General features: G+C 33.4%; 1 protein-coding gene across 6 annotated transcripts in view; it reads left to right on the plus strand.

The window, feature by feature from the left end:
• The first annotated feature begins 4,429 nt into the window (after positions 1-4,429).
• The window catches only part of LOC111050276 (protein sidekick), a 186,198-nt gene continuing 167,396 nt past the window's right edge, over positions 4,430-23,231 (plus strand). For all 6 annotated transcript variants that reach the window (XR_005572372.1, XR_005572371.1, XM_039437087.1 and 3 more), the window contains exon 1: positions 4,430-5,048. Coding sequence is in view for 4 of the 6 variants with exons in the window: in XM_039437087.1 (XP_039293021.1) it covers positions 4,865-5,048 (184 nt within the window). In the remaining 2 variants the exon portion in view is untranslated. The remainder of the gene's footprint in view (positions 5,049-23,231) is intronic.

The raw sequence follows: 23,231 nt of genomic DNA on the forward strand, positions 1-23,231 counted from the left end.
TGTAGTGACTCTGTGAGTAGCCGACTGTAGTCCCCCTCCTTGCAGTAACAGGCCTTGTAACAGAGCCCCCCACCCCCCACTACCTGTTGAGCTGTATTTGTTGCTTGTCACTGACTCATTTATTTGCTCTCTTTCATTGCACTCTATAATTTACTTCTCACTCTCGCTAGTGATTTTAACACTCGTTTCAAATCGTTCAAATAGTGGCGCGGTTTGAGATTGAATCAAAAAACTTAGTAAATAGCAATGATAACATATTTGAGATTGATTAATTGGAGGCTCCTCTCAAGCCTTAAGAGCTCTTAAGCATTAACGCTCTTCTGAAGCATAAGAGAAGCAAGCTGTGGTAGAAAAATAACCGAGCTAGCTTGAAGTTTTATTAAATAGATGATTAATAAGCTATTAAAAGTTGTATTAAGTAGATTTATATTAGTATAGATTTACTAATTGAATTCGACATGACAGAAAACTCTAATCAAACACTGAAGTTTTCACAAAAGATCAATATGTAACATCATGTTATATTAACTTGAAGATAACATCATAGAGGAAAGATAACGTTAAGAGGATTAACGTATGCATTAGTTGAACTTGCATTATTCGTCTCTGATAATATTTTTCTTTTTTATCTTTCTTTTTAACTAGAATTAGTAACTCTTGATTTAAATTAAGAAAAGTCTATCAAAAGAGATTTTATTTCATTATGATAATTTGCGAACTATTAAATAAGTTCAACTCTTTATTAGATCTAACTTGGATACGCCGGTAGTCATTTTGGAAAAAGGATATTATTTTTGAAGGATTAATAATTTTCACTTCATGGATTAATTATTTGAATATTCTATCAAAAATTTGAAAACTCATATCTAATCATGTGCTGTCCTTGCTCAATATTCCAAATTTATGTATGTAAAACCTATATTTTTTACCATTTTGATAAGCTTCATAATAAATTCTTAATATTTATCAATTCATTATTTTATTATTATATTGTGCCATCTAATAGTGTGTTGTCCTTATCAATCAATATCCTGATTGGAATAAATCATTTGGAAGGAATTGAAAATTTTTAACAATGTTAGTTAAACTGTTTATGGTTTCAAACTCAATTGTGTGCACATATTGTTACAAATTATTAGGCTTTAAAGTACTTTGTCAACATTGATTAAAAACGTAAATCAATTTATTAAGATGGATTCAACAGGAATTGTATTAAAATGGAAAGGAATAATAGTCAAGCTTCTTCAACTCTGAAATCAATCAAATCAAATTTCCAAAAATATTGTCTATCTTCACTTTAAAATAAAATAGACTGCCAGTTTTATAAGGAAGTCGTTCATCGTAAACGAATAGCTCCTTGTAAAAACAGACTACTCCGAGAACTAATATACCTATAACTAACTATTTTGTTCTGTGAATTACCGTCTACGCCTACACAAAATATTTGAGTAAAAGTCAAACTTAAATGTGTATAGTCTGTAAACATTTCAAACATAATGCATTCTAACACCTGCCTATTACAATGTAGTACTAACCCATGGTGATTGGGAGTTATCAGAAATATATTCTGTTCATCAGCCCGTATAGTCATGAATATTATGAGGGTCTTATTAGAATACTCCTGTACAACTCATAGATAGAGAATAATCCATACCTAATAAAAATATTAATCAGCATACAAATTTTAAAACACCATCATTGTACAGTGTGATACATAGAATAAAAACACTGCTGGCCTCTAAAACATTCCATTTTTTCTCGTTATAATTTATTAATTTTTTGAGATTTCAATCAGTAATTTTTCCAATAAATTAATAATAATTCACTTTGCTAGTTAACATTTAACATGCATTATATAAGATATATGTTATGTCATGCGTTTTCAAGATATATTATGTCGGGAAATCATTTTTCAGGTGATTTTGGTCGAATGGAATAATATTTATCTCGCATAGGTACTTTAAATTTAAATATTTTTTACTTCAAATAACATTTAATCCCATTCCATTCTTAATAACTTACATAATTATTTGAAGTTTAGCATGAGAAGCCCATAATTTAGAAAAAATTGATTAATAGAAAATTTTTCCATGAATAGACTATCATTACTGATGCAATGAAACAGATTTTCTGTCATTTGTGGAGGATATTTCAACTTTGAAAGCCACTAGGTCGATTAATCGAAGCTTGATAACTATCATTTCAGTGAAAATCGATGACGCTTTAATGTTCCATTCTTCAATATCAAGAGGATAATAAAAGTTTATGCTACTTGACATGATGAAGCTTCCAAGGTTGAGTTGGTTGGTTGAATGTAAGTGCTTCAATGATAAAGCATTTCCATTGAAGTGTTCATTTTAATTTTTATCTGTGTTCTATGAATCAACAGGGGAAAATTTTAATAGATGGAAATTCTGTTATAAAGCGAAATTTATTTCATGATTAAGCACGTTTCACACTTTTCAGTAAATAGTTAGTGAAATCAAAAATTTCAAAATGTTCTTGGACTTGCCTCTCTTTATAACCTTCATTTATTGCACCAGTTACACTAAAAAAAAAACTCGAGTATCCTACACAAGTATTTGAAGTGCAAAATAATACACAAAATATCTAATGCAACAAGTAAATTACCCAATAAAATACAGTATAGCTTCTCATTTATCCTAGGAATAGCCTATTTGCTTTTGTATGATTATCAAGTTAAAAATCTAATAGTCCCAACTGTCATACGACGGCATTCTAATAGTCACTATGATGTATTGCAACATTTAATTTTCTTTTTTCTTATCATGATTAGCCTACTTATTAATTTAAATATTATGTAGAAAATCTATTATATTTGATTAACTCACAAAGAACGAACTACTGCTGTCTCTAAGAAACGATTTATATAAGACCCATCCTTAGACCAAACGAGAAAAATGCTTGTTCTCAACAAAGGTTATAAACATCTGGATAAAGCCAGTGAAAAGGCTCTAAAGCCATCAGAACTAACAGTGTATTCATAAACTTTTGAAGACATAATTTATCTTGCTTCTTGTGCATCCATACATTCATGCTTCTTATGCCTCATACACAATTTATCATGCTTCACATAATCGATGTATAGAGCTAGAGCACGATTCTTAAGCATAATATGTTTCATTATGCTCAAGAATTCGTGCTCTAGCTCTATATATTTATATGTTCTTTTGGTGTAAGCCAAGTCTCATGGGAGTGCCCATGATCTTCAACACGGCCATAATATGATCATTTTATAGCGTGTGGTCTATTGACCATTTTGTTATGAACACTTTTATATAATTCCTGCTTTAAAAAATGTTTCAAGAAATGTCGCTATCAACCCAGTAGTGTCCTAGCCAGTAATCAATAAATTGGAAATAATGAAAATTATACGATACTATACAACTGGTATTCGTATACCTGTAGCTGTAGTAGGTAAAGAACAGTCTTTAAGCTGGGTTTACACCAATGTATGATAAGTTATGTTCAATCTAATAGAATCTATACAAGGATTAAGTTATTAACATTTTGTTAATAACTTTGGTGTCAACCCAACTTTACGATTCGTGAAAATAAACCGAATCTACTACCTGTGCTTTATCTCAAGTAACTATTAAAGACATCCGGTTAGATTATAAATGAGTGCAGGAGGACCTATTTGAATTTCAAATAACGTCAGAAGCTTCCAACAAGAAGTCGTATCGTTTTAAAATGTGGTTCGTGATAAGGCCAATTACCGTATTGAATATTATCATCCATGAGTGAGCTTTTTGAAATTATTTCATAGTGAATTTGTCTTAAAATTATTTTGTGTCTCAAAAATAGAGAATAAAAATCAATAAATTCTTTTATTTTTAAATATGACATTGAAAAAAGTATTGCTGTATAATTGGTATTATATTATACAATTATTGTACCTACAGTAGATCAAAACTCATGCTGATCATTTAGGCAAGTGAATGAATAGCTTCAACAATTGTCATTTGTCTTCAACAATTATCATTTTTTATTCATAATATTATTTGAATATATTATACAAACAATAGCCTAAATTAAAATCAACGTAAAGTTACAGTAAATAAGTCTTAGATACCTTAGTAAAGTTTAGTCTTCATCTGGTTTAGCCAAAAGTTTATTGTTTGTAACATTATGAAGCTTGAATTGTTAAAACAGTCGAGCCCTAAATATTCATCTACGGAACCAATCCATATAAATATTGTTTATCAATTGAGAATAGATAAATACAAATTTATGTGTATGAATAGATGAGAATCAAAGAGCTACCATTTGAATTTGGCTCCCTCGGTTGATGCAGCACTCTGGTAGCAAAATTAACAACTAAAAAACTTGCCAGTCAGAGTGTGCTGCCCCTTGCGGCAAAAATTTGAACTAGCACTACTGTCAGCGGCCAGAAAGCCATGAAGTCAGGTAGAGGGGAATAGTCGTTGAGTAACGGATCGGCTTCGGCAGAGTTTGGTTGTTCAAAAGTTTTTGTTGTTAGTTACTCGTGAATATGTCTACAAATTGTTTCTTGTGATCGCGTCCAGTGGATTTCTAGTTGTCGAAATGTATTTTCGTCGGGCTTCCGCCAATTTATACGTGTTTATCAAACAAAGTTTCCGTGAAGCTTTGTCAAGTCTCAGGTAACCCAACTACAGGTGTGTTTTGTTGAAGGCCCAGGTGCTTATGATGTGTGCTTTTACAAGTGTTTCATCGATCAAGCTTTTGCTTGGTGTGAGTGCAGTAAATTATCGTGTTTTATGAGATTGTTATTCATGAGTTTCTCACATAGAAACCACTCAAGTTCTTAAATTTATCAACTAAGTTCGGTTCTCGAAAAATCAACGACACCAAGTTCACAATGGTAACCTGTGCTTGTCGAAAGTTCAAAAGTTCTTCGAAGAGTAGAACCCGTATGAAAATCATGGATTTAACTGAGAGGATTTGCAGTTTTAGGACTGGATATTTATTACGGAGAACGATTTTTCAGCCGAAGCTTCTATTTCTTTTGTGTCTGTCGTCAGTTGTTCCTTTCACTCGAACAGGTAACTTACAGCATTATTATGCACGACATTCTACTTATTCCTGTTTTCATATTGATTTATTCATGCATGACATTATCTCCTGTCTTGTTATATAATTTTTCAACGAAGCCGGCATAAATACTGTCAGTTAGGGTAATCTATCAAATGCGCAATAAATTCATTTTTCAGCTATCTGCATTCTAATTGAAGTTCAAATAAGATTGTGTAGCTTGTACTGAAAAACTTATATGAATTTTGAACATGGAAGTGTATATTTAATTGTTGACTATGTTTTGAACATTTTGTGTTAACTAAGTTTAACTAATAAAGGACTATAACATTTTGTGCTTGCGTTCGTATATTAGTACCGTAGATATTGCCCTGTACCAGCATATAATACGAAAAGAGTAAACATCTATAAATGTTGGACATTCCCTACCTACTTTGGAATCAAATCCACCTGGTCCTTTCCTCTGAATGACACATCCTAGATATTGTAAAATGTCTGGGATGTTTATACATCATATAATTATATGCTTAAAACAATTCGAATGTACATTTTTCCAATAGAATTTCATTGATACCGATAGGCAGGCATATACCGTACAATGCAGTATAGCTGTATAGTCAGGAAAATAAGTTTTGGGCATAAGTATGTTGTGCCTTCTCATGAGTGTAATACTATAATATTGTACATGAGTGTTGTCGCAGACAGAACTATGAATAAATTATAGAGAGGTCGTTCTTATTAGCCAGAGCTCGTTCTTACTACGAATTTTGGAGGGGACCGAAATACATTGCTTTACTACGAATTATAGAGGTACGAATAGTCAAGGTTCTAATTTACAGTACTATTAATCAGGAATTATTAATACGGATCAAGTGTCTTTGCCTTCAGGGATGGAAGAATGAATCATTGATGGGATCAATGATTCCTGATGATTGAAAAAAGGACTGTCATCTCAAAATTCATTGAAAATCACTTGAGCCGGTAGGGTAATCATTAGTTACCGTATAGAATTGAAAAATTACTATTCAGCAATATAAAATTTCAATAATAGATCATGGGCCTCATCTCTTCTACCAAAATTTTTCGCAGAAGTTTCCCTCTAATCTCTAAACATACATTTATTTCAGCTTCTTCACAGTATTTTCAATCATACCCCATCACGTCTTGCCGGGATAAGAGATTAATATTCATAAAATAATCACCTCCTATGATCAGTATACAGGGGCACGCCTATCCATCCAACCATTATTTATTTTATTGCCACAGACAATGTTTCTATGTAATTTCAAATAATTCCACCAATATTAAAGTTCAGTGAATAGGCTATTGCTATTCCCATTATCGGAAATAATAATATTGTTCACACAAATAAGGTTTTATTTGTTATAGCGATGTAATACGGTAAGAGCTTTATATAGGGAATGAATCATACCGATTTCTGCCCTCTTTTTCGTCTTACAAGCACAGACATTTCTGCAATCTTTACAATAAGTTTCTATTTTTAAAAGCCTATTGCCAAAATTCTAGAATCTTAGCAGGTTGGCAGTCTTCAGTTTGCAAACTGAAACTAGCCAACTTTCAATAATAATCTAATTGGCAATGCTTTTCTCCAGTTAATTTTAAAAATAATTATATAGTCCCTGATGTTCGCAAGGAACCATTCCATAGTACAAGTAGGTTCATCGAAATCTTGATAGCTTTCAAAGCAATTAATAATATATTATTGTCCTCGATGTTCAGGATGTGAAAAGTTCATAGAAAAATGATTACATACACTTTACCAAACTAGAACTGTGCCAAACAGTAGTTAGTTTGTCGACGAACTCCCAAATTCCATAGCCAACTAATTAATTCAATAATTAGCTTTGTTCGATGAACTTGATCAGATAAGTACCGAACCGTGCTTATTGGCGACGGATCTCACTCAAGATAACCATCGCCAATACAATCAAGAAGTGTTCACACAGTATCAGCTGGGTTAATTACTAAGTAACTGTAGCTCGGCTCCAATGCTATCCTTGCGCATGTGGATAGACTCGCGTCGTCCAAGTGGAGTTCCTGAGGAAGTTCTCATTTGAGTGGCGCGACTCTTCTTTGTGCACTGTTCGTATAATATGCTACACTCTCCGATGTTAATTTAGTCGCGTGGGAATATTGACAGGATGCACAGAATGGTGGAGATGGTCTCTGTGCTGTGTCAGGTAGCGTTAGCACAAACACTATAGTGAGATTAACTTTATACTATCAGTATTCCTTATAAATAATATCAATGCTTCCCATTCAAACCAATGCATGAAGTGGAGTTCATTACAGTACATTTCATGGCTGAAGACCTCTGGCCATATGTGGAGACTTGAAGCGCCATGAAATGCACTGTAGATGTTGATATTTTTAGTAGAGAGGTAGAGGTATAGAGTAGGAATGAATAGGATAATGAACTAATTATTATTACTGTATTTATTTATTTGAAAGAGCAAGCAATACAATAGTCGGAAAAGACTATTACTGTTTGTTATTTATGTAAAAAATTGAAAGATTACTGTCATTTAAATTGTATTATAGATGTATTTTTGTATAATAACACCTTATTGAGCTGACAAGGTATCTTGCGAAATCATATGAACTGCAGCCGGAAGTGTCGTGGGTTCGAACCCCACCAACCGCGTGGTTGTTCCATTTTGTCATCATCCCATCTCATCATCCACATGTCATAGCTTATGTGGGCATTATCCAGGGATCTATAGGCTATTCTTTTTGATATCAGGGAGTTCAAGGTTTTAACAGTTCGACAACTTTTCATAAAAAATTTGGTACTATATATTATAAAAAATAAAAATTTATTTGAACCTCGAGAATCTCTTTTGGGCTTGCGCCCCGCGCGAGACATTTTCCAATTTATCAGAATGGACTTGAATGTGTGTAGGAGACAGTTTTCTTATATTTCCAATATATTAATAAACCACATTCCCTTAAATATTCTTTAAAAAACAAACATAAACCAAAGGCTTAGATCAGACATAGATAAATGGATAATAGCAAATAAAATCGAGGAAAAATTGTTTTAAATAAACTAATTTTCGTCTACTCCATGGTTGCAGTTGACTTACCTACTTCTTACCGTTCTCTTCTTCTTCATTCTCCTTCTTCTTCGTCTTCTTTTTTCTTCTTGGCCTTTTCCGTCTTTTCTCCTTCCGTTCCTTTATTTTTAGTATCCTCTTTATTATTAAGTACTAGTTTTTATTCTGTATTTTTTCAAGAAATTTTTTTTGGATCATTTTTGTTAAATATTTTTGAAAAACATTTATATTGCAACTCACACCTGCGCACAGGGTTTCTTTGCAGGTGTAGATTCTTATATATATATATATATATATATATATATATATATATATTTTTGTGTCTTGAAAGTGTTGTATATTTTTTTGAGATTCAATAAATTTGAATTTGAATATCAGGAATCGATCTTTGTCAGAGCTTGTAATCCTACCTATTGATTCCTTCTTTAATTGTCAATAATGGATGCTAATTTTTACCAGTAAATGTGTTTGATTTTCATTGGTGATCCTCTGACAAATGTCAGACTTGTTCCCCTATGGGTGTTCCTCCTTATTTATTTTTTTATCATTCACAATCAACTTGAGGATAAAGAAACAGACTACAGTCCAAAACTTCTTTTTATCCCAATTTGTAAAACAAATTGTCCAAATTTAAGGATAAATACTTCTACCAATAATAAGGATAGGGCTAGTTTGCTATAAGTGTTATATATATGTATTTATGTCGTATGGATAGGCAGTGGCAGAAACAAATAAAAAGGAATTACAGTTGTTCATTCATGCATTTTTAAGTTTTTGAGCCAGAGTATGGCCTCGTCATCTGCTACATGCAACTTCTCTAGCCCTCCCTGAAATCTTGTCAATGAATACTCGACAATGATGTGGTTCATGGTTTGCTCCTGACCACATTCACGAAGAGAGGTGTCAGATAGGCCCCATCCATGCATGTTTTTGGAATCTCCCCTGTCCTGTTCTGAATCTGTTCATTCTCAGTCTATGAGTGTTCCAGGGACACAACAGAATGACAGAACTTACTTCCTATCATGGTCCAATGACAGTGGTTGCTTCCTTTTTGTTTTCTATCAAGAGGCTTTCATAGATAACAAGTGTGATTGGTCATAGGGAATGTCTGTTCTAACCGGGAATCGAACCCTCTCCTGGTAATTTGTGTGTTGTTTATGATTATACCACAGTTACACGTATTCAATAAGTCATGCTTCTAATATTGTCGTGGTCTGAAGAGCTTGGTGAAATAAGCAGTTGCTAATGAATAATTACTCTCCATGTAAACACAAAATGCAGATTTTCACTTTTCATTTCTACATCGATTAACATTTTATACTGTTATGAATACCATTCGATGAAATTGATAGTTCGGGTAGACTTCACGTTAGAGAGAGATATTCCTGAATTGAAATTGCTTAGATTTCTTTGTTTATGTATGTTACAATATTTACTGGCTTATACACTAATTTACATTAAATGACGATAATGCTAATTATTAAACGAATTATACAAAGTATAGATAATTGAAATTAATCAAAGAGAATAAAGATTAAATGCAATTAGAATAACTATAGTATAAAATTGTAATGTAACTTAATAAATCGGTGGTGTTTCAACAAATACTTGTCGATTCTTTAAGACGGATGTAAAATAATCCTTCCCATCAACATACGACCGGGGATTGCTTACGGAGAGAATAAGAAAACACCATAGATAAAATATTATAAACAATATTTATCCATATAATTTAAAACCACCAAAACATTATGCAGAATTCATCATGGGATAAACTCATATTATATGAGTTTCAGTAATCAAATGTCAGTCAAGTATGTAACATAGTAAATGTCATTTATATTTTAGACTGGTTCCCAGGCACGCCATCACTCAAATTCATTCATAATTTATTTCATTTCATCTCTAGACCCAAGTACTAAATTACACAGCAGAATTCTGCTTTCCTTTGTTCCAGTCATCAAAAATATCAAATCATTGCCAGCTCTGATACAAGCTATCTATCCAGTTTTTCATCATCATCCTTACGTCATTTATTCATAATTTTTTTTTTCACAAATTCTATACTTTTTCATCTATTTTGCAACATTAAACTTGTTTTAAAACTAAACCATAATTTTATATCTTGATAGACTCAAAAAGTAGCAGTTGGTTTTTACAAAACTAGAGTATAATTTTCTACCATGATTGGACTTGAAAAGTGTCAGTTTGATGGAGTAGGTAGATACTTTGTAGCTATACGAATATGATCACTGAACAGATTTGTAACAAAAGATGTTCTAAATCAACGTATCAAAGTTGACAAGTTAATGGTCGGTGGTGAAAAACTCAAAGAAAAAAATCAGCTAAGAGATCTTTGATGATGTCTGATGTCATAGTGAGATTCACTTTAATTGACAGCGTTCCTTATAAATAGCACCTGTGCTTCCCATTCAAGCAATGCTGACTACATTGTAGTGAATCTCACCAACTGTTCTGCTCCAGTGTTCCAGCATCGAACGATAAAGAGTCAAGTCAGCTATATAACAGCTGATTTTATATCGAGGTACTTGTAACTATATATTATAACAGCTTACATAACTATATAGTTATAGCTGTTGGGATATGTTGTTCACTCAGGTGTCACAAGTAACGCTTCGGTTGGTACAGCCTACTGTCAGCATTCCTCATTAATAACATCTATGCTTCTCATTCAATCAATGCTGACAGTTTGTAATGAGAGTGAGGTCACAGTTTGTGTTTACTACTTCACCAGATTTATGCTCTGAACGGAGCTTTTGTAGTAATGCCTGGAGCCAGGTAGCGTTAATACAAACTGAAAATTAGCGCTGCGTAATTATTATAGTGGATATATTAATAAAATCCAATTAATTACTCATCATTGGGTATTTTCATTGGTGGATCTGGGTGTGGGAAGGCGATGAAATACGTATTGCATGTGTGGTAGTAAACTAGTAATCTGAAATAATTTAAATCAACGACCAATATTTTTTGAAATAACTATTTGCTTGATTGCTCACCAGGTTTGCGAGTTCTCCGAACCCAAAACAATTATTTAAAGTGTATAGTCACTACCTCCGTAAACAGAGGTGTTTACGGAGGTAGTGGTATAGTTCATCTGTTGAAGTATTTTTCAATGAACATGTCTCGCTAGTTTCAATATTTATTAGCTCGAGATTTTTCAGAAATATTTTTATTTAATATTTCTTTTTATTTAATATAAATATTTTTATATTTTCAGAAATTTTCTCATTTTTCAGAAATATTAATAGTGTTCTCCAGACTATTGTCATTGAGTATAATAATAATAATAATAATATAAAGTGATTAGATTTAATCATAGATCAAATATTTATATATTTATTTATTTATTTAGCGTATGGCAGATACTCAACACATATAAAGCTCATTAGTCTCAAATGTCTATAGCCTATATACACTGTATATTTCCAATTTCTTCGAGATGCTGTGTAGTTTTCGATCAGGAGAACATAAGTTTGTTTGACCGTCATCATTTGCTAGTCCATTTAGCGTCAACCAATGTGCATCATGAGGCGAACTAGTGTTACACATATTTGAGTTATAAAATGATCCTGGTTTGTGTTTACGCGAGAGCTACCGGTGGTGAGCTGCCTGAATTGTCATTACAAATTAGTAAAACTACAAATTGCTATAAAACTTTGATACTGATAAACTATGATAGGTATTGAACAACCGAAAATTCGCAAAAGAGTTACTGATAATTAATAGGTGAGTATAGCAATCAAATGTGGAATATTTCCCCTTTTTTATAACAATTTACTATAGTGAGGTCCACGTTATTATGACAGTATTTGATCAACTTTGGTTTTGCTATCCTTGTCTATCATTCGACAAAGCCGGTGGTACTATCCTTTTCTAGGTCCACAACGATGCAAAGTAAGTTTTTGACAGTGTAGAAATATAATTAATTAAAACAGAGAATCGGCATCGCTATTCTCCTATCTTTATCCACTGTCATTATAACGTGGACCTCACTATATAACTCCTGTTTCTATTAGTAAAAATCATCATACTATCCCACAAACACAACAACCTAGTCCACATAGCTCTAAAGGAAAGAGTGCCGTGTATAGTAAGTGGAGCGAACAATAAGGCAATCTTACCCTTGAGCACAAGTGAAATGTCTAGGACAAGTCACCTTAATTGTGGACTCGCGGTTCGCTCGCGAGAATTCATCGACCCTTGCAAGGAAACTCAACTGCTTGAAATCGTCCAAGTACTCAAAACCAGTTGGACTTGTTTTTCAATCGACTGGATAAGGATAAGGGCAGACTGGCTGGCGTCACTCGAAATATATAAATAGTTTATACAGTGGAATGTATAAATGTACATAGTACAGTCAAAGGTACCTAGAATACATGTATTCTAGGTACATTGGTACATTCTGTACAGAACTGTATAGGCTACTATAATTAGAACCTTAGTTTCCACTGTCGTCACTTGACCAGGTGTTCCATAGTTTATTTTATTTATTTGAACAAAAACAAGTAATTTACAAAGATATACACTATAACAATTCGTTTTTTATACTTTAATTTATATGGCATCATTGTTGTATACCTCTAGAACTACATCCAATGGTGTATGCACTATGAATCCGGTGGTAGTTATATGCTTTTCTTTGATCTGGTTATTTCATGCTTCAGGATTTCTAGTTCAAATGCCAGTGTGACATTTTACTTCTGCGTAATTCTTTATAGGATAAAAACTATTTAGTTCCATGTAAAGTCCGATTTAGTGAAGTTGTTATAATTCTCAGTAAGGAATGTAACTTCAATACCTCAGATTCAGCTTGAGTTAAATGGGGGTAAAAGGCAATCAGAACAATTACAATTTTTTGAAAATTAGAATTGTTAAGCCAGTTCTTCACATATCGATTCTTGGACGTTCGATTTTTTGACGTTCATATGAATTCTACCAGATTAAACGGAGCTTGACAAACATCTGTTTGACATCATCTATTAGAATTCGTAAGGACGGCAAAAATTTCTATGTCCAAAAATCGATGTTTGTGTAATTGGCTGTAGTTGAACCATTTTGATTTATAGACGCTTGAAAATTTTAATGAATTCTATTCCATCAGTGTTAGCTGTAAGATGAAAAATATGACTCGGTAGAGAAAATATAGCATATTGCTATCTATTCTCTATGATAGTACTAGTACCGTACACATGTATTTAGGTAATAACTGTCTTTCTTCCTCATATCTGTGCAGTTCACATCCGTCCTGATTTGCAATTCATAGAAGCAGCAACAAACTGAATCACTCCCAATTGCCTCAATCGAGTGGATCTTGTCGTCACGCCTCGAATACATCGAACAGTGCTTCTTTCCCCAGTTGATGATTCAGTCCACTAATGTGTCAATGATTCAATCGCTGCTGAAAAGTGGAAAACGTTTAGCCACTTTCTCCTCTTCGGGGATACAGACCATTTAGTTGTAGACCAATTGTCTGATATAGTCAGATTCATCTCAACCTGTCAGCATTGTTCGAATTAGAAGCATTGATGCTGTACACATTTATAAGGAATCTATAAAGACGGATTGCATTCGGATCAGATATGAATATTTCAATATTTCATCAGTGTTCAGGAATTCGTCATTAGTAGAATAATCTCCATCCATAGCTCTCAGTTTTAATGAAGGATAATTAAAATGTTATCTGATACGTAAATTTGAAACCTTTCCCCTTCAATCTGTGATCCAGTATTTTCTTCTTCATCTCAGCCTATCTAAAGCTCCCTTTTCTTTAGTATTTCATATTTTTATTTTCCTCTGTTCATTGTTTTCTCAATAAATCTACTTTTATAATAATATTACCTATTCAAAATAAATCCTTATTAGTGTAAATTATATTTCATTCAATTTTCTCCAATATTTTATCAATTTACAGATTTTCTGATTGAATAACGCGTAGTTTTCAATAATTCATTCGTAATTCATTTTAATAAATTTTGTTTGCTTTCCTCCAATTTTCTACTTAATTTCAATTTGTGTATGTGTATACTGTTGAAACAACAAGAATGACTGATTCGTTTGCACTTTGCAATATGATAAAAAATGATTGAATCAATCACGTACTTGCTAAAACTATGAACTACTTTTTACGTGTAATCGTTGATTATACTAATAAAGCAAGCTCCAAATAAGTAGGCAATATATTCTATTTCATTGAAATTCCTTTAATTTTCTATTCTAGGATTAGAGCATGGCACTTGGGATAATTCATTCCCTCCATCACAAAGTACAAGCTGGTACATTGAGAAATGAAACCAGACCGCTGTAAAGATTTCCTCTCAGTCGTGTACCCATTCATTATTACTGGCCTACAATCCTCTGTTTCTAGTGGCCATTTTGTTTCAGTTTTGTATCTGGTTCACAGTCACTAAGCCACTTAGCCAGCGGAGAAGTAATTGTAGCTCGACATCTAGTCATTGTCCATGGATTTTCAATTCGCACACCAGTTATATAGTAAACTGAAATAAAGTTATACTATGTACAGAGCATGGTATAGCTGTAGGTAGCGGGCATGGCAAGCTAATAAGGATAGGTAGTAGTCCTACAGTCATAAATTTGGTGATGTGATTGTGTAAATGAAATCTATACAGTATTACAGTTAGCAGTTTTTCATCCAGATATGAAGTATGAAGTAAATTTATTTATTCAGAAACATTAGCCTATAAAAATATGTTATTTTTTAAAATAGCATCTATATAATAAGAGAGAGTAGGGTTGTGTTTGTTCGTGTGTTCGTTTGTTCGCATCAAAACATGTCAACTTGTGGATTGCGTACCGGAAAAACGGGAATGATTTAGATCTCCAAATTTTGCACATAGATTCTAAAAATATCAATCTCGTGCACCTGGAAGCCCAAATTTTAATTTTCCTCCTAGATTTTTCAGAATTAAAGTTTAAATTTCAATAATGGTACATTCGATTTCATTAAAAAATCACCAAATCATATGGTCGAAATTAAAAAAGGAACATCTGTTTCTATATTGCTTTCTACCTGAAAAACATAGTTTTGAAACTTTGTTTTCCTGATGCAATGTTTAGGCCTACACGTGGCATGGATTATTAATTTTTCAGCTAAAACAATTTTTGGAGAAATGCTGAATAAACGTCTACAGTTTCATCAATGCTGTATCGGCAATATGAAAACGCATGCAGTTAATATGTCTTTCAATGTAGGTGTTGTTATTTACATAAAGAAATTATATTCTTCCATTTGTATTCAATTGAAATTTCAAAATTATTCGAGCCCTGATAGAATGACTAGACTCACTGTACATAGGCCTATTTTGAAAAAATAAGTTTTAAGAAAGACCCTTGCGAAGCACGGGTTACCTGCTAGTATATTATAAAATATATTATTTCATGATCATGAAATAGCATAAACCTCAGCCGTAAACGGTTCTCCTGATTTTTGTTAGATGTTATTGTGGATGAATTTGAGTTCAATTTTCAGTCAGAAATACGAAATCTAAGAACTTGGAATTTAGATGTATGTTTTAGAAACTGAATCAAATGGAAATAGCCTATCGTACTCAATTTCTCCAAAAGCTTGGAAAATACTGATATAAAAAAATTTAAACCCGAAAAAATCAAACTTTCTCGCTAAATTGGAAATAATTTTTAGTTAAATTTGTGAAGTTTCTCTCATACATCTAATTGAAAGTATATTGTACAGAACTTGGTGCACTGCAACAAGTCTATATACATACTAAAGTCTATAGATAGTTTGGAATTTATTATAGGAAATAGTGAAACTTCATCAAACTGGAAGTATATAATACCCATATTATGATAGTACATAGGTTTACTGTAATTAGTCGATATCCATGCTACAGTCCATAGATAACTGGGAAATCAGGATGAATAGTGATGAGTCTATAGATATATACAGTAGTATACGTAGAATTCAGGATGAATAGAGATGCTATAGTCGATAGTTGTATACAGTAGTATATGTAGCCTTCTATATATGTTAAATAGAGGCTAAGAGAATAGAACCAATAGACGACCGTTAACTTAAGGGGACACGGAATCCCTATCTTACTCCATGTTAACATAAGGAACATTTTCTCAAAAACTACTGGATATTTTTGCTTCAAATTTTCACACAATCTCAATAGGTATGTTGTACACAATCATGAGTTTTTAAAACAGAAAATATCCAACAGTTTTTAAGAAAAAAAATTTTTTATGATCAACATTTTGAAAATTAGTTTTTAAGCCAAAAATATTTTTTATTATTTTTATTATTCAATTTAGGTTATTCAAAAAACTCATGATTGTGTATCTTGGCAATGTACATGATGTGTCCAAGTTTCAAAGGAATCGATTGAATGGTTTTTGAGAAAATGTACCTTATGCACAAAAAAATTCAATTTCTGAGAAATGAACAAAAACTAAAAAAACTGGTATTTTTTGCAGTTTTAATGAAAATACATTGATACTGATCACTACTCACTCATAATTCAGTACATTCCTGGGTCATATGCAGGTTCTTCTCCAAATTCTTTATCAGTTTGCTTCCTTTTCTGCCTTCTTGATGCCCGTTCATACTCGCTGATTGAATTTTTTGCATCTCGTATCCGTTCATTGTCAATCTTCTTCATAGTTTTTTCAATCATCCTTTCGCCACATTGAACACCAATTTCATTTAACACTTCACACTTTATAATGTTCCCCTTGTTGAAGCATGCTACAGCATCCAATACATCAAGCTTCAAAGTTTTGTAGCACACAAATGTATTTTTAGGAATGCGATTCCAAATTACATTATTCACACTTTCGTTCACATTTTGGGTGCCACAATGTAAACATTTTTTCAATAGATTGGGTTGACTCAGTTCCCTATAAATAGGTTTGATTGTATCCATCACAGCTTCTGGAAGACTGTTCTTGTGGTTGAAATGCTGATTTGTTGCATTTATTATAATTGGCAAATTTAGTAAGAGGCTGAGGTAGATTTAGGACACCACACAATTACTGACCAGTTCTCTGGCCTTTGCCGATAGACCTTAGACCATACACAAATCTAATGTTCACATCATAAAGAGTTCCACAAAAACTATCATTGTCTATTTCTACTTCTGAAGAGCTGTAAAATTTTTCATTGAATGTACAATGCACACAATAAATTTCAAGCTGTGAAGCAAGACCTACTCCACTAAATGTACTTCTAATTTCTAATCCACTTTTTTTACAGTATTTACACTCAGAATGTTTGAATAATGTTTGTGACAATATATGTAAATTGATAATTTCATGAACTTCACTGTTATTACCTTCATATTTATCAAAGTTAGAACCGGATAATTTTTTTTCAGAGCTTGTTGATGATGGGTTTGAGTCTTTGGTTTCACTAATATTTACATCCACATTCTTCACTCTACCACGTCCACCAATTCCTTTATGATTCTGTTTTTTGGTGATTCGATTGCTATAACGAGGCATAATACAAGTTCATTTATTGATTATTAGAGAGAAAGTTCAGTTTAGTTGCACTAAATAAATATTTTAACAATTGTTCCAACTTTCATGGAGAAAATACCAACTTGTATGCGCGAACGAACATAACAATAACATAACCTATACTCCATGTTTACAAAGCATGTTTTTGCTATCTCTTCTGGCTAACAATGTAGTCAACCTAAAGAGCTAAAGAACAACGCAAAATTGATAAAAATTGGTCAATTCGTTCAAAAGTTACAACAAATTTTATTCAGGCTCCACCATCATCACAAAAATTGGAGAAATGAGACGTGTAGACTATTTTTCAAAACATTATTCCAAATATAATTTAACATCAAAACATACAATATCGCACATCAATGAATGCAGAAAAACATGAACTATCCAATGGTGGTAAAATTCAAAAATCACCAACAATTTTTTTTTTTTTTTTTGCTTTCCGTGTACCCTTAATAGCAATATAGGCCAGACAGGCATTAATTGTTTGCCTGCTTTTCATTGGATTACATCCTGTCGGCAGGCTTGTGCCTTGATTGGTTGGAAAAGCTGGACAAAATTGGATTTCCCAGCCGCGGCGGCCAATAGATTGATTCCACAGATAACAGGCAATAATAGCGGTTTAGGTAACTGTATCACTACGGTCGCTGCTCGGTAATGATTTATTAGGATTGTGATGGGATTGTTGTTTGTTGGATGAACAATGATTTAGAGACTGGCATCACTGAGAAATATGTCAATATGTGGCCATTGTCAGAGGAGCTCTCAAATTTGATTTCTGTGAAAGGGTTCTGCGACCAAATTATGTCCTCCATGAAGATAAATGAAGATTTTTTTATTTGCACTGCTAATATAAAATATTAGGACAGTTTCCATTCAATAATATTCTTAAAAGATCGAAATAAAGCAAACAATTCGATTGGTTGAACACTTTCCGCATTCACTAAAACAGAACCAATAATTCATATTAGGCATCATCCAATATGTCTGTACTTCCATCATAAAATCAATCGTTACTTGATGATTAAAATTACAATCCTCCACTATCGGTCTATTCCATAATCCTTATGAATGACGTCTGGTACTTATCGTACCTATTAAAGCTATTCATAGTAGCATAATTCGATTAATGAATCATGTGTTAGTACAGTAATTCGAATTCAATAAATCAGAACATTCAATTTATTCAATACCTATAATATTAAATTGTGGCTCCTAAAATCAATCAATTGTGGCTCCTATCCATCCCAAAATCAAACAGTCGGTAATTAAAATCACCTACTGTACTAACAAAATCCTCATGCAGGTATTAGGTCTATCTACCGTTGTTATTGAAGCTATTGGTTGTACGGTATTTCGAATTCAATAAATCAGAACAATCAATTTATTCGATACATTAGCTATTTGCTCCAACCTAGAATCAGTTGGTCTGTGATTAGAATTACAATTGCAGCATACTGCCGATTAAAGGATTAGCACATGTTAATTGGCTAGTGGAAGCCTGACTTCAATTATTGGTATTGAGATTACAATTTCCATTTTGTAGCGACCTTCACCCTTGCAGCACGCATTGCATGTAATTAGTTTCTTGAAATAGATTGGAAAAGCTAGTCGTCGATCCATTAGCTTGGAAAATCGGCGGGAGAGATTTAATGCGCTTTTCACAGGTATTAAACGAGACATAATGGGCGAAAATTGCTCTTTTGCTAATTTGGATGATGATTAATTGGAGAGGCAATCTCTGGAATTGATATTAACGGGTTATGGAAATCAAAATTCTTATCACATACTAGATTTCTAGTGGATTATTGTCCTGATGCCAAAAATATTCTTCTGCTATTGAAATTTGGTGATTGTTCTAAGAAATTATAATTATATCTCCTTTATTATTCGAATATAATGTTATATCACATTTCACATATAATAATCATACCACATTATCGTCTGATAATATTGTTAACCATTAATCTCCAATTTTGAGAATGCGAAATCGTTGCAGACTTGCAGACTTATTGTAATGATCTACAATTCAACGCTGGAAATATTTCAAGCTATTTTTTGTATGCATGTATATTAACCACATTAAAAATGTTTTCTTATTCAGTTTTTTTTTCTATACCGTGGAAATTGGATCAAATTTTCCCCTTGTTAAAATTCCTGGGACTATCCAACAAGAGAGAGAGAGAGAGAGATTTTATTACTGTATAATTAACAGTTTGAGAAGAATATTGTACATATTATTGAGTTACTATTGGATACGCTCTTCCAGGATTTTGAACTTTGCTGTTCCATGACGCAGTTCCACAATATCTCTAAAAAATATCTTTATAAAATAATATATGTATTATAACGATAATAGTCTATTAATAAATTCAAACACAAAATATCAATTTTATAACAATATTAAATAGAAAATTTAAAATAATGAATGAAAAAGATGGAACTTAGCCCCGGTTCACTCAATCCAATTTGTCTTACTGTATTAAGGTGCGTACAGATATACGCGCCGCGAACATGAGCAATTCACTTTTAATCAGCTGACTATATCTGTATTTTTACAGAAACGGTAAGATACAGATATGAAAAGCTTGGCATCAGCTGATTAGAAGTGAATTGCTCATGTTCGTGGCGCGTATATCTGTACGCACCTTAAGATTTTTTGCTTACCTGTACATGATAAGTTTATAATGAATAGAGAAGGACGTCGAAATCCTCTTGAATAGACGATTTCAGTCAATCCTACCTTCCATTTTGAAATCCCAAAAACTAATCCCAGATTAGGAGCAGCTGGGAAATTCATCACTACAGTGCTGAAAACCAGATATCAATATTAGCTGCAGAAATTGAATTAATCCGATTGCAAAGGATCAAAGCCTTTGATCAATACTGGACTAGTGCAATCATTTCTATAGTGAAATTCACTTCAAACTGTCACCATTGGTCGAATGGGGAGCATTCATGTTCTTCGTAAGGAATGCTGACATTATGAAGTGAATCTCACGATAACAGCTTAGTTATTCCGCCTACTGTGCCATTGTTGCTGAGAAATTCCTAGTGATAAACTCGGACTACGGCAAACCTTAACAATAGAACAAAGAACCACGGTCTGATGCCTTTTCGACTCTGCAATTATCAAGATACTATTTATGGTGTGAAATCGCTAATACAAACTTGCCGCCCCGCGAAATTTCCAAGATGTCCGCTGTTATGAGAAGGGCATTCAATTAGTGTGTCATTAAAATTTTCAATGATGTCTTCAGTTAAGAAGGCTCTCAATTATTGCGGGATCAGAATAGGCGTGATGGTCTAGGATTATAGTTATTTGGTTTCTTAATGTGTGCATCTATTGACAAAGGTGGATTATGAGGAGATGTGCTTTCTCCTAAATTTTCAACTTTGGTAATCTAGTGTGTTTATCGACAGGAAGTGCATGTTAGGGCTCTAATTTTCATGTTCTTTATTGTTGTGAACATTATTTACTAAACCGTGAAGCTCTTCACATTCGGTAACATTTTTCAATAGAGTTAGATTATGCGGAGATGAGCTTTCTCCAAATCTCTCAACTTTGTTAATTTGGTATGTTTATTGACACGAAGTGGATGTGAGGGCCCTGATTTTCTTGCGCTTCATTGTCGTGAAAATTAGCTTTTAAACGTGAGGCTCTTCACACTACAGCCTAATCTTTCCAATTAGAATCAGATATCAGTATTGTAAAGTGGGTTCATCATTCTAATATTTATTTTATTTTAAATAGTGTTAGGAATTTCATGTTGAGGCTCTAACATCCTTGTCTGTAAATGAGAAACGTTTTTGAGAAATTTCCAGGGCTTGATAATCAAGATTCTGTGGGAAGACAACGATTTCAGATAAATCCTGGTTTAGGTTCTTGGTTTTGAGTTTTTCTCCTCAGTATTACCATAGAGGAACAATAGCGTAAATATATATCACACGGTATAGGGAATTTATGTCGCAACTTTTACTGTTATCTCAAGCCGATTACTGTCGATTATTGTCAATTTTTACTGTTTTGTTGGGGTGAGAGTGTATGAACGGCACAATTTGAGAGACTACCAGCATCACACAGCTGCATGGGAAAGAACTACGTGAACTATCGGCTTGGGATAGGGCTACCAGTAAAAGTTGCGACATAAACGCCTTATACCATGGGATATCTACTTATGCTGTAAACTCTAAGGTTCAACTTTAAGAAATTTATATTGATTTTAAATTGGTAATCAATAATTTTGATGTAAAGTGGACTGTATTGAATAGAAAAGAAACAAGTGATATCTCTACAGAAACAAGTACATGCAATGAATATATAAAAGAACAACTCACCGAAAATCTGCAGAGTACCTAATGTAATATTTATATTATTGAGCTTACAACTCCCAGGTAAGGTATTCAGGTGTCCCCGAGGTAGGAGATGAATCAAGGATGGTGAAAAGGCAAGCTTAATTGTCATCTACTGTTGGTAAATTCGGCTTCCATCATATAACGTTGCACATATATTTCTGACGAGATATTTACAATGTCTTTAAAGACTATAGATCGGTGAACTTTCCAATCGAAAAATAATAGTTTAAAACTTTCAACTAAAGGGAGTTTGGCAAACACTCTTCCAAACGTAGGTTTACGGTGTACGATTTAACATTAACGAAAAAATAATAATTTGAAGAACGATTTTCTTCTGGGAATGATCGACGAATAATAATTATCAATTCCTGACTCGAGGCAAGCTATTCCAAAGCGAGACTGAACTGAAAGAAAAAACCCACCGGCTAGTGAGCGCGACGCACTCAAGTGAAAGAAATACGAACTGAACGAGGAGCGCGCGTCCAATTCAAAAACGAAAAATGAAAACTAGAGCTGGCTCCAACATCCCCCCCCGGCTGAAAAGCTATTTTCAGACAAGGCTAGAGAACAAAGAAACGACAAAAACAATGAATAAACGACGAAAGAAATAAAAATAAAACAAAACGAGAATAAAACAAAAAATGCAAAAGGAAAATTATTGAGTAGGCAAGGGATACAACTTTGTAGCCGGCCTTTTGAAGCGACCATTGGCGCACCGCACCATAGCCACTCGAACGACACCGTCAGCACCGGGAAATACTTCCTCAATCACCCCCATAGGCCATTTCAACGGTGCGACATTTGGTTGATCCACTAGGACGATTGTACCAACCGTGAGAGGGGTGGAATCCTTACACCATTTCACACGGATTTGTAATTCATGTAAGTATTCTTTGCGCCAACGACTCCAGAAAGACTGAACCATTTGATTGACTAATTCAAACCGCTCCAATCGATTCATTGGACGATCTTCCACATTTAACATAGGAAGGTACTTAAGAGGTGTCAAAGTGAGAAAATGAGCCGGTGTGAGGGCGAGGGGTTCACTCGGATCCGCGCTCATTTGACATAACGGGCGTGAGTTAAGTACAGCCTCAATTTGAACTAAGACAGTGTTCAATTCTTCGTAAGTCAACAACTGGTTACCAATAACTCGAAACAGGTGTGACTTTACTGATTTTATATTCGCCTCCCAAAGACCGCCGAAGTGAGGTGAACCTGGCGGGATGAAATTCCACTCAA

This window comes from Nilaparvata lugens, chromosome 10 (assembly GCF_014356525.2).
Source record: "Nilaparvata lugens isolate BPH chromosome 10, ASM1435652v1, whole genome shotgun sequence".
Classification (NCBI taxonomy): Eukaryota; Metazoa; Arthropoda; class Insecta; order Hemiptera; family Delphacidae; genus Nilaparvata; species Nilaparvata lugens.